The sequence below is a fragment of the Pan troglodytes genome, chromosome 4 (genome assembly GCF_028858775.2).
Source record: "Pan troglodytes isolate AG18354 chromosome 4, NHGRI_mPanTro3-v2.0_pri, whole genome shotgun sequence".
Lineage (NCBI taxonomy): Eukaryota > Metazoa > Chordata > Mammalia > Primates > Hominidae > Pan > Pan troglodytes.
In genome coordinates, this window is record NC_072402.2 from 166,123,715 (window position 1) to 166,141,150 (window position 17,436).

At 47.2% G+C, this 17,436-nt stretch overlaps 1 protein-coding gene across 8 annotated transcripts in view; it reads left to right on the plus strand.

The window, feature by feature from the left end:
* The window catches only part of WWC1 (WW and C2 domain containing 1), a 180,428-nt gene that overhangs the window by 158,910 nt on the left and 4,082 nt on the right, over window positions 1–17,436 (plus strand). For 4 of the 8 annotated variants that reach the window (XM_527107.8, XM_009450097.5, XM_009450095.5 and 1 more), the window contains exons 18-21: window positions 5,813–5,945; window positions 7,199–7,363; window positions 12,490–12,582; window positions 16,575–16,826. In XM_527107.8, coding sequence (XP_527107.5) covers window positions 5,813–5,945; window positions 7,199–7,363; window positions 12,490–12,582; window positions 16,575–16,826 — 643 coding nt within the window. The remainder of the gene's footprint in view (window positions 1–5,812; window positions 5,946–7,198; window positions 7,364–12,489; window positions 12,583–16,574; window positions 16,827–17,436) is intronic. The other 4 variants (XM_003310973.6, XM_009450098.5, XM_009450099.5 and 1 more) reach the window with 1 other exon arrangement.

The following is a 17,436-nucleotide window of genomic DNA, read 5'->3' on the forward strand; positions in this document are numbered from 1 at the left end:
GTAGTGGGGTAAACCATCTGCGGTCCCCTCCCCCAAGACTGGAAGCTTCTCTTGGTCCTGGGATGTTAACTGGCCTTGCCATGCCTGCTCATCTCTGGAGTCTTGGGTTCTGGTCTCCAAAAGGCTGTCCGTCTGTTGCAATTTACAGTCCTTCCTCGGCACCCAAAACCCGGCGTGTCACTGGTACTCCCTCTTTTTATTTTGTTTTTATATGTCTTTAAATCATATAATCAGAAAACTGGATTTTTTTTTTTAAAGATCCACAAGCAAAATAAAACTAAGAGTGTTAGAAAATACAGGAGAATATAACACCAAACAATACTACAGGGAAAAATCTTTGTATTTGCCTCCTTGGGAACTTGTATTTGTCTAGGGCAGATGCTGAGAAGTGGCATTGCTGGATCGCAGGGTGTGTGTTTTTTATATTTTAATAGACATCATAGAATAGTTCTCAAATAAGTTTTTTTTTTTTTTTTTTTTTTTTTTGAGACGGAGTCTTGTTTTGTCACCCAGGCTGGAGTGCAGTGGCACGATCTCAGCTCACTGCAAGCTCCGCCACCTGGGTTCACGCCATTCTCATGCCTCATCCTCCTGGGTAGCTGGGACTACAGGCACCTGCCGCCATGCCCGGCTAATTTTTTGTGTTTTTTAGTAGAGACGGGGTTTCACCGTGTTAGCCAGGATGGTCTCGATCTCCTGACCTCGTGATCTGCCCACCTCCACCTCCCAAAGTGCTGGGATTACAGGCATGAGCCACCGCACCCGGCTATAAGATTTTATTAATAAATGCTCCCACCAGCAATGATTAAGAGTACCCTAACCTACAGCCTCTCTGACACTCAATCTAATCAAACTGCTGTAACTTAATTAAGCATATTTACATTTTTTTATTTTAACAGATAAGGCTAAATGGCCTTCAGAATGTAAATTGGCTGCTCTCCTTTTCACTTCCCACAGGGATAGGCCTGTTTCTGTACCTTCACCAGCACTTGATATTACCAGATTTTTTTTCCGCTTTGCCACTCCAGTAGGTGAAAAGATATTGTTGATTTTAATTATTTTTCTCTTTATAATTAAAATTAAGTTGGGTTTGTGGTTTTTTTTTCTCATCTTGGAATATTGAGATCAGATTCACAGTCAAAAAGAAGAGACTCCCGTAATGGTTGAGCACTTAGTGGATCTAGACAAACCTGTTTTGCAATCCTGGCTCCACAACTAGCCTGCCACATTGAACAAGGCCTCAGGCCTCTGCCGCTCACTTTTTGAATCTGGGAAATGAAGATCATCTCTTTGAGCACTGTTGTGAGGTGTAGCACCTGGAGCTTATTGAGCCCTCAATAAATACTGGTCAATGTGGCTTCTACAGAGGGCTTTGTGGAGGGGCTCCCTGTCTCCCTGTGTGTTCACATGTTTAACAGCTCTTTTTTTTTTTTTTTTTTTTTTTTTTTTTTTGAGACAGTTTCACTCTTGTTGCCCAGGCTAGAGTGCAATGGTGTGATCTCGGCTCACTGTGACCTCCACCTTATGGGTTCAAGTGATTCTCCTGTCTCAGTCTCCCAAGTGGCTGGGATTACAGGCATGTGCCACCACGCCTGGCTAAGTTTGTATTTTTAGTAGAGATGGGGTTTTTCTCCATGTTGGTCAGGCTGATCTCGAACTCCTGACCTCAGGTGATCCACCTGCCTCAGCCTCCCAAAGTGCTGGGATTACAGGCATGAGCCACCGCACCCGCCAACAGCTCTTTTATTTGTAGATAGAGAGGCTGCTGGGGCCAAGGAGGAGAGCCAAGGCCCCTCCACAGCCGCAGTCCTCATCTAAGTACAGAAGAGGTTTTAATTGCAGAGTTGCGAGTAGAGATCCAAAATGCATTCTCCCCATTGGGAAAATCCTCAGGGAGATTTTATGTTTCCCCACACTCTCGCCGAGCCAGCTAGCTGGATGTCAGATTCTCTGCTTTTGGCTGGGATTCTTTTGGCTCGGTATGATAACACTGTCTCATGCTGATCAGAAGCCGGGCAGTTCTGTATGTCTTTCAGAAGTCAAGATGGGAATAGAGATAAATTACTACTTAACAAATGCAGCCTATTTGTCAAACCAAATCCTTCCAACCTTGGAGTCCAAGGGAAATGGAAAGTTTTAAGGACTATCACCAAAAGTCCCTTCAGCAAATGGTGTTGGAACAATTAGATATTCATATGGAAAAAAAAAACTTGAACACTTACATCATGTATAAAAATTAATCTGTGGCTGGGCACGGTGACTCACGCCTGTAATTTCAGCACTTTGGGAGGCCGAGGTGGGTGGATCATGAGGTCAGGAGATCAAGACCATCCTGGCCAACATGGTGAAACACCATCTCTATTAAAAATACAAAAATCAGCTTGGCATGGCGGCACGTGCCTGTAATCCCAGCTACTCGGGAGGCTGAGGCGGGAGAATTGCTTGAACCCAGGAGGCAGAGGTTGCAGTGAGCTGAGGTCACACCACTGCACTCCAGCCTGGGCAACAGAGCGAGACTCCATCTCAAAAAAAAATAAATAAAATTAATCTCAAATGGGTTATAGAGCTACACATAAAACCTGAAATTATAGAAGTTCTGAAAGTGTAAGAAAGAAACTATTCACAACTTTGAGGTAGGCAAAGATTTCTTAGGACATAAAAAGTACAAACTATAAAAGAAAAAAATCAATAACTTGGGCTTTATCATAATCAAAAACTTATGATCTTCGGAAGACACCACTTAGAAAATGAAAAGGCAAGCCACAGACTTAGAGAAAATCGTGCAGTCCACATACCGGACAAAGGATTCATAGCTCAAATATATTAAGATTTCTTACAACTCAATAATAAGACAACCCAATTTTTATTTTTATTTTATTTATTTATTTATTTTGAGACAGAGTTTTGCTCTTGTCGCCCAGGCTGCGATCTCGGCTCTCTGCAATCTCCACCTCCTGGATTCAAGCGATTCTCCTGTCTCAGCCTCCCGAGTAGCTGGAATTACAGGTGCATGCCACCACACCTGGCTAATTTTTGTATTTTTAGTAGAGGCAACTCGGTTTTATCATATTGGTCAGGCTGGTCTCGAACTCCTGACCTCAGGTGATCCACCCACCTCGGCCTCCCAAACTGTTGGGATTATAGGCGTGAGTCACTGTGCCTGGCCAAAAACCTGATTTTTAAGGGTCTGGAGATTGTAACAGACACTTCACCTGGGAAGATGGTCATAAACGCATGAAGAGTTTCTCAACAAGAAAATGCAAGTTAGGCCAGGCTCAGTGGCTTACACCAGTAATGTTCACACTTTGGGAAGCTGAGGCAGGAAGATTTCTTGAGGCCAGGAGTTCAAGATCAGCCTGGGAAACAAAACCCCATCTCTGCAAAAGATTTAATAAATTAGCCGGGCATGGTGGCACGTGCCTGTAGTACTAGCTACTTGGGAGGCTGAGGCAGGAGAATCAATCACCTGAGCCCAAGAGTTCAAGGCGACAGTGAGCTATGATCACACCATGGCACTCCAGCCTTAGCCTTGGCGACAGAGCAAGATGCTGTCTCTAAAAACAAAGAAAGAAAAAAGAAGAAAATGCAAATTAAAACCCAACAAGATGCAAGTACACACCCAGTAGTAGAGTGACTAACTATAAAGATAAACAACACCAAGTGTAGTGAGGAACTAGAACTCTTAGAACATTGCTCAGGGGAAACATAAAATGGCAAAATCACTTTGGAGAAGCCATTTGTTGGTGTCTTTTTTTTTTTTTTGAGGTGGAGTCTCACTCTGTCACCCAGGCTGTAGTGCAGTGGCACTCTCTCGACTCACTGCAAGCTCCACCTCTTGGGTTCAAGCAATTGTCCTGCCTCAGCCTCCTGAGTAGCTGGGATTACAGGTGCCCACCACCACACCCGGCTAATTTTTGTATTTTTAGTAGAGACAAGGTTTTACCACGTTGGCCAAGATGGTCTTGAACTCCTGACCTGGGGTGATCCGCCCGCCTTGGCCACCCAAAGTGCTGGGATTACAGGCGTGAGCTACCACGCCCGGCCTGTTGGTGTTTAAAAGGGTAAATTTATACTTACCGTATGACCCAGTAATTCTATTATCTGTTAGGGGCTGATTTGTGTCCCCCCAAAATTCATACATTGAAGCCCTAACCCCTAGTACCTCAGAATGTGACTGTATTTGGAGGTAGGGCTTTTAAACAGGTGGTTAACACGAGACCATTGAAGTTGGGCTGGGACCTCATACGAGGATATTTGGACACACAGACACCAGGGATGCGCATGCACAGAGGACAGACTATGTGAGCACGCTGCAAGAAGGCAGCCATCTGCTAGCCAGGGAAAGAGGCCTCAGGTGAATCAAACCTGCTGACACCTTGAGCATGGATTTCCAGCCTCCAGAACTGCCAGAAATCAATTTCTGTTATTTAACCCATCTAGTAAGTGGTGTTTTAGTTTTGCAACCCTAGCAATATCCAACAGAAATGAAAACCTATATTCATGCATAGACTTGTACATGAATGTACAAGAAGCTTTATTCATACTTGCTTGGAAATGTAAGTAATCCAAACGTTCATCAACTAAACTCTCCTTCTCTCCCTCTTCCTCCTCCTCCTCCTCCTCTTCTTCCTCATCTTCCTCCTCCTTTTCCTCAACCACCCGCCTCGTTCCAACGTTTGGAAGCCCTACCCTGGGTGCATTTAAAGGCAGGTGAACAGATCTAAACATGTTGCAATATAGCCATCCAATGGAATATTAATGATAAAAAAGAGTGAACTGTCTGGGCGCGGTGGCTCACGCCTATAATCCCAACAGTTTGGGAGGCCAAGGTGGGTGGATCGCTTGAGCCCAGTAGTTTGAGACCAGCCTGGGCAACATACCAAAACTCTGTCTCTACAAAAAATAGGATAATTAGCCAGGTGTGGTGGCACACACCTGTAGTCCCAACAACTCAGGAGGCTGAGGCAGGAGGATCACTTGAGCCCACTGGTGGAGGCTACAGTGAGCCAAGATGGTCCCACTGCACTCCAGCCTGGGTGACAGAGTGAGACTCTGATTCAAAAGGAAAAAAAAAAAGGAATGAACCGCTGATGCATACAGCATTGTGGATAAACTTCAGAAATGTTATGCAGACACAGAGAAGTCAGAGACAAAACAGCATATATTGTCTGATTCCATTTGCATGAAACTCTAGAAAAGTCAAATCTAATCTATAATAACAGCTAATCATGGCTGCCTAGTGGGTGATTAAACTGGGAAAATGTAGGAGAGAATTCTGGTGGGGAATGGAATGTTCTACATCTCAAGTACAGTGGTGGTTACATAGGTGAGTACATTGGCCAAAACTCATCAAACTATACACTGAAAATGCCTCATTAAAAATTTTTTTTGTTTGTTTTGAGACAGAGTTTCACTCTTGTTGCCCAGGCTGGAGTGCAGTGGCGCGACCTCGGTTCACTGCAACCTCCACCTCCCGGGTTCAAGCAATTCTCCTGCCTCAGCCTCCCGAGTAGCTGGGACTACAGGTGTGCACCACCATGCCTGGCTGATTTTTGTATTTTTAGTAGAGATGGGGTTTCACCATGTTGGCCAGGCTTGTCTTGAACTCCTGAACTCAGGCAATCTGCCTGCCTCGGCCTCCCAAAGTGCTGGGATTACAGGTGTGAGCCACCGTGCCTGGCCCCCCAAAACTTTTTAAAATATATCTTCAATCATCAAAAGGATTGGAAGCCCTACCTTGGGTGCATTAAAGGCAGGTGAACAGAGGCAGAGCGGCTTCTGGGTGGGTAACCAAAGTGCTTTGTCATCACAGGAGGTATGAGGAGACCAGTGAGAATGAGGCAGTAGCCGAGGAAGAGGAGGAGGAGGTGGAGGAGGAGGAGGGAGAAGAGGATGTTTTCACCGAGAAAGCCTCACCTGATATGGATGGGTACCCAGCATTAAAGGTAGGAAGGGCTGTCGTGGGGAAGGAACCTTCAATCCTTGTGCCGAGGCAGTCAGAAAAGACTAAGAGCTAAGTCTTGGCTTCCAGCATCAGGGCACAAGCCCTCATAATGGAGTGGCCTTTGGGTCATTCTGGTGATAGTAAACCAGGAGAGGCCAACTCACCCATCTCTTTTCTTCTGCCCTCTGCATTTTCCCTGACTTCTCTGGACATAACTCAAGCCTTGCAGTCAGATGGTTTGGGTTTGAATTCTGGCTCTGATACTCCCTGGCTGTGTAGTCTTAGGCAGATGACTTCATCCTTCTCAAGCTTCCATTTTCTCATCTCTAAAATGGATGCCATTTAGGTTGGTACAATAATACCAACCTTGCAGATAGGCTCTAAAAATATATTTCTTTATGTGGGTCTGCCCACAGCGCGACAGGAAAAAGGCCAGACTCCCTTTGCTCCCTACTTCCCTGCTGCACTAGGGTCACATTACAGCAGGATTCACTCTCCACAGACAGCTGGCTCCAGGACTCCTAGAGCTAGAGCACCTGCCATGTTTGAGCGAGGCTGCAGCTGGAGTACCGCACAGAGGTGCCTGGACACGGCAGGTGCAGTAGGACCTGGGCCCTCGTTCTAACTCCTCCACACCAAGGGGGCATCATTTTGCAATTTCTCCAGCCAGAGGGCGTGCCCTTTCTTAAAATTATATAAAGGTACTATTTAGGCTGACAAAGGTCCTGCATGTAGGTGTTTTTGTTTGTTTATGTTTTCCTGATGACTACTATGCATGGGCAGTAAAAACCTGATGGGTTGGTTTTAAAAACAAGACTTGCCAATTGCCTTCAGAATTCGATGAAAGCAACCGTAGTACTTTGCCAGGGCTGTGGAAGCCTTGGGTGTGGTTTTTCAAAATGTACTTGGTTTGTAAGTTTTGGGAGTGTGACATCCAGGATGTTGGACATCACACTCTCAAAACTTTGAGACAGCTCTACTGCTCATGTGAGTTTGTTTGGGGGCTGAATGTGCTCCCACCAGTCCCCAACCACACGTGCCACGGAGGGGTAGGGGTCGGCACACCTAGCCTTGGGTACTGTCCTGGCTGCACCAGGCTGAGCTCATCTAGCAGGGCTAATGCCGAGGAAACCCTGGTTGTGTCTGTGGGGAAAGGTGAGGTGACAGGAGGGAAGAGGAGCAGCTGAGTGGTCTCTGGTGGGTGGCTGAGACTCTGTGGACACTGGTGGCTTCAAGGTGTGACTTCTTCCTCAGGTGGACAAAGAGACCAACACGGAGACCCCGGCCCCATCCCCCACAGTGGTGCGACCTAAGGACCGGAGAGTGGGCACCCCGTCCCAGGGGCCATTTCTTCGAGGGAGCACCATCATCCGCTCTAAGACCTTCTCCCCAGGACCCCAGAGCCAGTACGTGTGCCGGGTAAGTGAGCGTGCGGCCCTCTTCTGCTCCCCTCAGGGTAGCCGAGAGCTTCACACAGGGCTGGGTGCAAATCCCATTACTCTCATGTTATTGGGTGACTTCGGGTATGTTAACACCTCAGAGCCTCAGTTTCCTCAGGTGGAGTTCACAGGCCTACTTCATAGGATTGTTTTAGACAAGCAATAGAAAAGGCTTTGTAATTAGTACTTGGTCAATGTTATTATAATTCCAAACAACTCACTTCCTCCTTGTTCACACTCTGCCCTGCCCTCCTGCAACCACTTGCTGAGATCAGAGGGGGACTCGTCAGTGGCCCCTAGATACAGAGGCATTTCCTTCCCACCTTCAGGGCAATTCTAGTGTACAGCCTGAGGCTGCAAAATTACAGCAGATCTGTATTATTTGGCTACCAGTTTGTTTTGTTTTTTTAATTGAACCTGTTGCTACCAGTTTGTATTATTTTTTAATTGAACCTGCTGCTAACATTTAAAACTTTTTAAAAAGGCGGCCAGATGCAGTGTCTCATGCCTGTAAGCCCAACACTTTGGGAGGCTGAGGCAGGAGGGTCACTTGAGGCCAGGAGTTTAAAACCAGCCTGTTCAACATAGTGAGACCCTGTCTCCGCCTAAGAAAAAGTTAAAAATTAGCTGGGCATGGTGGCATGCACTTGTAGTCCCAGCTAGTGGGGAAGCTGAGACAGGAGAATTGCTTGAGCCCAGGAGTCCAACGCTGCAGTGAGCCATGATTGCGCCACAGCACTCCAGCCTGGGCAACAGAGTAAGACCCTGTCTTTAAAAAAAAAATTATTTTTAAATTAAAGGGCAATTAAAAATAAAATAAACCTGGGCGCAGTGGCTCATGCCTGTAATCCCAGCACTTTGGGAGGCTGAGGTGGGCAAATCACTTGAGGCCAGGAGTTCGAGACCAGCCTGGCCCACATGGTGAAACCCTGTCTCTGCTAAAAATGCAAAAAATTAGTGCACGGTGGCACATGCTTGTAATCCCAGCTACTTGGGAGGCTGAGGCAGGAGAATCCTTGAACCCGGGAGGCAGAGGTTGCAGTAAGCTGAGATCATACCATCGCACTCCAGCCTGGGTGACAAGAGCGAAACTCTTATCTCAAAAAGAAAACATGAATAATTTGAATGATTTAGAAAAGGCCTTAAGACAATGGATAATGCTCCGCCATTTTTTTTTTTTTTTTTTTGGAAAATTACTGCCATTATGAACGTGCAGTAGAAATCAAGCACAAAGAGAAGAATGTCACTCATCAGAAAAATCACACCAAAAAAAATTAGTGTTTCATTCGTTCTTTTTCATCAGGATAGAATGTGGTTGTTATTTTGTTAAATGGGAGATATAAGATAGAAGAACTTTGGTGAAATGTTTATCTTTTCCACCTATAGACTCAAGCCTCACGCATTTTTCCCCAGTGTTTTTTAAGTGACCCTTTTCCAGGATTCGCATCTTCAAATAACAAAAAGCACCTGTCCCACTTATTAAGCATCTGTAACACACCAAGCACTATGCTTCCCCTTCCCATATTTTATTATTTATACCATTTCTAAGCCTGCAAAATCACAAATTAAGAGATTCCCAGCCAACGGAGATCACACGCCACAGGTAGAAAGGGCATTTTTTTTTTTTTTTTTTAGCAAAGTCATATATTTTTCCTTCTTTGCTTTCTAGTTGGCCCACTTCAGCTCAAGCTTAGGTCTTTTTGTATAAAACTTACTGAAGGCTACAAGATGTAGCCAAGAGTACAACATTGTGAAAATTTTCCTATCATTTCCTCTAAAACTCTGCAGGCATGGAGACTGTCTGCTGAGATATAGCAGGGAACAATTTAACCCTTTGTTTTGCACCCACAAGATGAGCATTACCAAATTCCCAACAGAGACATGCTGGGGCTGTGCTGTGCCTCCACCCTGCCCCCTCCACAGCCAGCTCCGCGTGTCTCAGTCTGTAACTGATAGCATTCCACTTCCTGCCTGTACCGGTCAGGGTTTTTCATTGCAAGCAATGGAAATGGACAGTGAGCAGTATATGCAGGAAAATTTGGGGGAAAGGAAAGTGAGGAGCTCACACACTCATCATAAGGCTATGGAACCAGCCTCAGAAATCAGGCAGGAGCAAGGAAGGCCAGACCACAGCCAAAATCACACCACAAAGCCAATTGAGTGACACCTTCACCAATGCTGCCACAAAACCTGGCCCCCACCGGCCCCATTGCTGCCCCTGGCATTCAATATTTATGCCTCCACCAGGTTCCTGCCATGGCTGGCATGGAAGCTCTGGTCACTGCTGCCACTGCCACTACTTACCATTAATGGCTTTTCCCTGAGATAAAAACAAACTTGGCACATTTGTAGAATGAAGGAGAGAAAGAGTGGCCTGTTTCAATTCAAGAGACAATAGTAACAGACTTGGGTGCAAGTCACCAGGTTGTGATTCAAGGCCTGGAGCATTTGCATCCAATTGACAGAGGCTAGTCCTGTGCCTGCCTCTAGCTGCAAGGGAGGCAGTAGAAGCAAGGTTCTGCTACTTTCAGCTTCATCAGTGGGAGGTTGGCTTTGTTTCCCACCAAGTCATAAGGTGGGGTTTTCTCACCCACAGGATGGGATTTCAAATGCTAATCAGCAACACTTCCAGCCCCCACAGCCAAAAAATATATTTTCTGTGTAATCTAATCTTACAGCCCTGTAAGGTGAGTTGTGTGAACCCCATTTTATAGACACAGAAGCTAAGACTCAAAAACTCAAAGCACTGTGCTCTAGGTCACACAGCTGCTAAGTACAAAGCTGGGAGTCCAACTCCAAAGCCTGCAGCCTCTCTGTTGCTCAGAGCCACCTCCTGAGGGCCTTCCTCTGGCCTCCTCGGGTCTGATCGTGAGTAGCCCCTTCCACTGGCCTCTGCACAAAAGGCGTCCTCTGCTGGGTGCCTCCCTTGTTCGGTCTTCATCTTCACCTATGTCACTTGGTTAGTTTTGCTGTCTTGAGTTCCCCCACTGAACTCGAAGTCCATGGATAGGGACAATGAATTACCCTTCCTACAGCTCTCCTCAGCCCCCATGTATTCATCTGAAGTGCTACCACATTTGTGGGTTGATCGACTTTGACCAAATGGATACAGCCCATCCTAAATTCTCATTCCTGAACTAGCTTCCTGTGATTCTAAATGATTTCACTGCTCTCTGCATCAGTTTCTCTAGCTATTAAATGCAAGTAATAATAAGGTAACAACATTCTCTACCATGTCTGAGATTAAATGCATTAAAGTGTCTTTATATTAGAGAAAGCTAAATTCAAGGACTTAATGTAGCTTCTGTCTTTCTTTTATATAACATAGTCTTTAACATGTAAACAACTACAACTTAAGGATCAATTATCCTGATACCCATTTCTGGTCGGTAGGACACATATCCTTCAAGTGCCACCACTGGATTAAAACAATGTAGAATAAAAGGCTGGGCACAGTGGCTCACACCTGTAATCCCAGGACATTGAGAGGCTGAGATGGGAGGATCACTTGAGCCCAGGAGTTTGAGACCAGCCTGGGCAACATGGTGAAACCTTGTCTCTACAAAAAATGCAAAAATTATCCGGGCACAGTGGCACATGCCTTTAGTCCCAGCTACTTGAGAGGCTGAGGCGGGAGAATCACTTGAGCCCGAGAAGTCAAGGCTGCAGTGAGACGAGATAGCACCATTGCACTCCAGCCTGGGCGAAAGGAGTGAAACCCTGTCTCAAAAAAAAAAAAAAAAAAAAGAAAAGAAAGAAAGAGAAAGCCCCCTTCTGGTACCACATGCAACCAGTTTATATGAATCTACCCCAGTTGTCAAGATGGCACACCCTTCCACCTGCACATTAGTTTCATCCCTGAGCCCTACTTACAGGCTGGAGCCAGGAGAGCTGGTGGCCTTGGAACCAAACAGACTGGGCCTTGAACTCTGGTTTTGATACTCCCCAGCTGTTCAACTATACAAGCTTCTTAATCTCTCTGGGCCTCAGTTCCCATCATGTTAGAATTGGCTGAGGATTAAATGAAACTGTCACTGAAGCACCTGGCACGTAGCAGTGGCAGTCATTATTTTTACTATTCAGCGTCTGGTTCTGTTGAGGCCCTGCCTAGCCCAGTGGCTATTTCATCAGTCTGTCCCTGGAGTTGCTGTGTTTGTCAGCTTAGCAGGACTATTAATATCATTATCACAATTAATTATCAATAACCACAGAAACAGCTTCTCAGGAGACCTGCAACAGTGAACTGACAGCTGCTAGACACACAAGCACAATAGCATCGGCCTGTGACAACCCCACCGACTTTGGAAATAGGACTCGAGAAAGAACTCCCCACTCTGCTCCCACCTCCCAGGGGGTGCTGTCATCCTACCCACTCTCCCTTGCGCTCCTTAGGGGTGGGACACATTCTCAATATAGAAGCTTCCCATCCTGACTACAGGCCTGATTTCTGGTCTTAGATGGGGAATACTAGCCCTCTGGGGGGAGTATAGATAACTCAGTGATCGAGGGGATGCCCACGGGGAGAGTTACGATCTGCCCCATCATCTCTAAGGATATGGTCCCTGAGGCTTTGCCTTTAAGCTGTCTTTTTCTTTTTTAAATACCCATCTTGACAGTGGCTCCATTTGAGTCAGTAAAGGCAGGCTCCATAGACACCAGGGAAGAGTTGATGCAAATGGCCCTTTGTGTAGAAGGTTAAGAGGGCAGTATACTCTGAAGTCACGCTGGCCGGTGTCCAGCCCTGCTGTGTGGCTGACCAGCTCGCCAACCTTGGGCCAGTTCTGCAACCCCTAAGCTTCTGTCACCTCACTTGTGAAAATGGATTTGCTCCTATCACATGGGGTTGTTGGAAAGGTTCAATGGGATATTCGTGGCATTTAGCATCATGCAGATACTAGTATGGAGATGAAGCAGTATGCATCATGCATAGTACATGCTTAACGAATGTTCACTTATAAAGAAAAGAAAGGTCAGAATGAAACCTGGGTGTTTGCAGGAGAGGAAGGACTGTGCCGAGTGGAGGAACCTGACCTCCCTCTAGGCTTCAGTGCACCTTCCAGAATGCACTCTGACCATGTTTAAGATTCCATGACTTTTCTCTTGCAGCTGAATCGGAGTGATAGTGACAGCTCCACTCTGTCCAAAAAGCCACCTTTTGTTCGAAACTCCCTGGAGCGACGCAGCGTCCGGATGAAGCGGGTAAGAAAGTCACCTCAAAGCTATTTTTCTGCCTGCTCCTCCCTCGTTGCCCCAAGCCCTGTGTCCTGCACACACATCTCCTAATGTCTGGCCATTTCTCCTCAGCCACTGGCTAGAAAAATGTTGCTCTCTCAAGCATTTGCGAACAGATGTTTGTGAACTATGAGGCCTGTGTAGCCACAGGGGAAGGTGCTGAAGGGTAAATGTATTTGTCTTATTATGACAAATAGGTTAGATGAGGAGTGTGTACACTTGGCCTTGCCTTCCTAGATAGAAATCAAAGTCACTAAGAACTAACCAACCCAGCCGGGCCCCGTGGCTCACACCTGTAATCCCAGCACTCTGGGAGGCGGAGGTAGGAGGATCACCTGAGGTCTGGGGTTTGAGACCAGCCTGGCCAACACAGTGAAACCCCATCTCTACTAAAAATACAAAAATTAGCTGGGCGTGGTAGCATGTACCTGTAGTCCCAGGCTGTACTTGGGAGGCTGAGGCAGGAGAATCGCTTAAACGCAGGAGGCAGAGGTTGCAGTGAGCTGAGATTGCGCCACTGCACCCCAGCCTGGGCAACAGAGTGAGACTCTGTCTCAGGAAAAAAAAAGAAGAAGAATTAACCAAACTAACAGTCATCAGTTAGAGCGCGTCATCTGACAGGAGTCTTCCTCATGCAAGACTCTGCTCAGTGTGTCTGTCGTCCAGGTTCTGGTGACAGAGAAGCTGGGTGCCTCTGAGCACCAGCCTGAAGCAGGGAAGTGCAAATGGGCTTCCCTCAGACCAGCGGGAAGCCCACAGGGAAGAGGCTGCAGACTTGCCTTGCGGAAGTCTCGCCTTTCCTAGTGGAGACTGAGCTGAGCCATCCGGATGGGGTGGGGGTAGGCAAAGGAGCGACCCCTGATTTGTCTTTGACCATTAAGGGCTGCAGGAGATGCAGGGGGCCCTCCCCACTTTGGGCTTTCAACACAACTTTAAAGCAGTTCTGTCTAATGAGTTTGCAGAACCAGAAGAAACCAGGAGCCAGAATGTCAGAAAGAAAAAAGGGGCCAGGCGTGGTGGCTCACGCCTGTAATCCCAGCACTTTGGGAGGCCGAGGCAGGTGGATCACCTGAGGTCAGGAGTTCGAGACCAGCCTCAGCATTGAGAAACTCCGTCTCTACTAAAAATACAAAATTAGCCGGGCGTGGTGGTGCATGCCTGTAATCCCAGCTACTCGGGAGGCTGAGGCAGGAGAATTGCTTGAACCTGGGAGGCGGAGGTTGCAGTGAGCCGAGATTGCGCCATTGCACTCCAGCCTGGGCAACAAGAGTGAAACTACATCTCAAAAAAAAAAAAAAAGAAAGAAAGAAAGAGAAAAGGAGAGAGAAAGCAAAAGAGAACATGGATGGAAAAGATAGTGCCAATAGCCCCCAGTAGGGGCAGGCCCCCCACCTTCCCTGCACTGCCTGCTGACAGCCAGAATCTGGTCCTTTGCCTAACATCCTACACCTTAACAAGTCTGAGGGGGAACTGGAGAGAGCAGGAGAGAGACAGCAACACATGGGAGGCTACACAGGGAAGGGAGAGTGTGCGGGTGTGGGAGAAAGTGGACATGGCCTCAGGTGACAGGGACAACCAACTGCCCACTCTGGGTCCCCCACCCCAACCCCCTCTTCTGTAGCTGGCGTGTACTGCAGTCTCTGGAGCACCAAAAGTTACCTGGGGAGCTTGGTGACAATGCAGATTACAAGGCCACACTTCTGACCATTTAATTCAGGCAGCTGGCGTGGGCCCTGAAAACTGCATTTTAACAAAGCTCCTTAGGGGCTTCTGGAGCAGATGTTCATGGTCCACTCCTGCAGAAATGCCACTGATCTCCTACTTGCTCCCCCTGCGTTTCCCACAGCTCCCTTCTAAGGCAGGCCCTACCGGAGCAGGTCCCCTTCATCATCCCCTGTTCCCCTTAACCAAGAGAATGACTTAATAAGGGAGCCCCGATGGTGGGTCTGAGCCCACATTTCCCTTGGGTCCTGAGGAACAGGAGAATCCAGAGGCTGGGCCTGGGCCCTTGGGCACTGCTCCTTGCTTCCACGCACTACCTGAGCTGTGTTGTCTCTACCGCAGCCTGCCCAACTTCTGAGACTGGACAGACGAAGCAAAAGAATCTTTATTTGTTGCTCTGAGAACTTGAGCCACGTAGATCACTCAGCTGGATTTCCTTGATCCTGCTCATTTATAAGTGCAGAGCAGACCATGTTCAACCTAGAAGAGCATTCTAGAAATTCTTCCTAGAGCTGTCTTATATTCCTAATAGTATGCTTGCCAGCCGTGCAAAATGAGACTAGGTCTTATGGTAATGCTTCTTATACTGTGTCTGAAATCTCTGTATTGGTCATTGTATTTGTTTTCTATTGCTGCATAACAAATCACCACAAACTTTAGCAGCCTAAAGTAATACAAATGCCTTACCTCACAGTTTCCGCTGGTCAGGAGCTTAAGCACAGGTTAGCTGAGCTCTGCCCAGGGTTTTAGCAGGCTGAAACCTCTAAGTGTTAAATGGCCACATCCTCATCTGGAGGCTTGACTAAGGAAACATCTGAGGCAGGCACTGCCTCCAGATGTTGGCAGAATTTATTACTTTGTATTATCTTGCTAGCTGTCAGCTGGGGGTTTAGGGGAGCACTTTCAGCTCCTAGAGGTCACTCTCAGGTTTTTGCCCTGTGATGGTCTCTACAACATGCTTTATTTACTTCTTTAAGGCCAGCAGAAGAGCCCAGCCAGGAAAAGCCCAGGCCATCTTTTAGGGGCTTACCCGATGAAAGGAGAGGAGATTATACAGGGCGTGTATATTAGCAATGGGATTTGAGAAACCATTTTAGAATTCTGACTCCCACAGTCATGAATTATTGTTTTTTAATCATTAGTGATTTTTGATGGGAGGAGAGTTAATGATTGTATTAATCAGGGTCTTTTACATATAGATAACTGAAGAACCCAACTCAAATACAGCTTAAAAATGAAAGAGGGAATTTATTGTCTCATTTAATGAAAAAATCCAGGATGTTGGACTACCTTCAGGCATGGCTTGATCCAGAGGTTGAAATGATGTCATCAGGCCTCAGCCCCTTTCTCATGGCATTGCTCCCTCTGTACAGCTTAATTCTCAAACAGGTCACCCCACAAGTAAAGATGACCATGATCAGTCCCAGGTTTATATCTCGAAGGCTTAGCAACCTCTGTGTAAAGACATTGTCTCTTTTCCAAGTAGTTCAGCAAAGTGCCAGAATTGAGTATTAATGGCTGGGCTTTGATAACATGCTCACCTCTGAACCTGTCACTGAGATGCAGACTGGCCAGGTTCAGGTCACATTCCTATCCCTGATGCCCCACACAAACCAGGTGGATTGAGTGCAGAGGAGGAGGTCTCCAAGGGAAGGTGAGGGCATTGTTACTCTAAGGCTGGGGAAACAAATGGTGGACAAGCAGAAACAACAGGGGCCCATTACAGGAACACAAAGTCAAGAAGACATGACTTCTGCCCTCAAGCAGGAACAGACCTGTATTGGGGAAACAACTTCAGAACAGTACAGTGACAGGAATCAATAATTGAGAACGTACATATGGAGGGTGCTGAGAGTACTGAAGCTGGCACAGTGTACAGAGAGGGCGGGTGGGGACTGCAGCCAGCTTCCTGGAGTGGAGCTTCAGCTTTACCACATATATCCTGTGGGACTTAACCTCTGCAAGCCTCATCTGTGCAGATGATAACCCTCGGGACCTCCTAGGTTTGTGAAAATGAAACGAGGTTATGGAAATGAAGTGCTTAGTGCCGTTCCTGGGACATAATAAATGCCCAATAAACATGAGCTGAGTGGGAGAATTCAAAACAGGCTTCCCAGGGAGGGGCAAGCCCCATTCGGAAGGAGTGGATGCCTACGGATAAACCAAGAGAGGGTATTTGAGGGTCAGAGGAAGAGGCTGGGTGGGCTCAGTGGGCAGAGCTCTAATAACAAGAGAAGCCATCCCCACCCCCACAGCCTTCCTCGGTCAAGTCGCTGCGCTCCGAGCGTCTGATCCGTACCTCGCTGGACCTGGAGTTAGACCTGCAGGCGACAAGAACCTGGCACAGCCAACTGACCCAGGAGATCTCGGTGCTGAAGGAGCTCAAGGAGCAGCTGGAACAAGCCAAGAGCCACGGGGAGAAGGAGCTGCCACAGTGGTTGCGTGAGGACGAGCGTTTCCGCCTGCTGCTGAGGATGCTGGAGAAGCGGGTGAGTTCTGCCTCGAAGGCAGGGGAGCCCTGCGCTCTGCCCCAGAGAGTCGGGGGGCACTGCCCCGGGGAAGAGAGGCCAGAGCTCATGATGCATCCTACAATTCCCACCACAGGTTCCACTGAGGGTGTTCCACCCATCCCTCGTTCCCATCAGTAGAGGGATCCAGGAATCCCTTTGCACACTCAACCTTATGAACCTTTCACCTGGCTGCAAGGCCCATTTACTGCATTTGTTGTTGTGATTTTGTGTGCAAGCCCTTATTATTCACACATGTACTTATCATGCAGTTCTTCATGAAATACGTAGGGTACCCAGTCTGTGCCACAGCACGCACTTTAAAAGAGTAACAATAGGACACTGACCTGCCTCGATGCCTGCCCAGGAAGTCCCACAGGGCAGCCCTTGCCAAAGGGGGAGAAGGGCTGGTCACACCAGGGCCTTCTGCTAACAAGGATGCCCTGGAGTACAAGTCAGCTGGCACCTCTGCCCTGCTATAATGAGTTTAAGGGATTTAGGGGTTGATCAAGGAGAAAGATATAACCTCAAAATGGTGTTAGCACACAAAGTTTTATATTAACTGTGTTTTGTTTGTTTTTTTTTTTTTTTG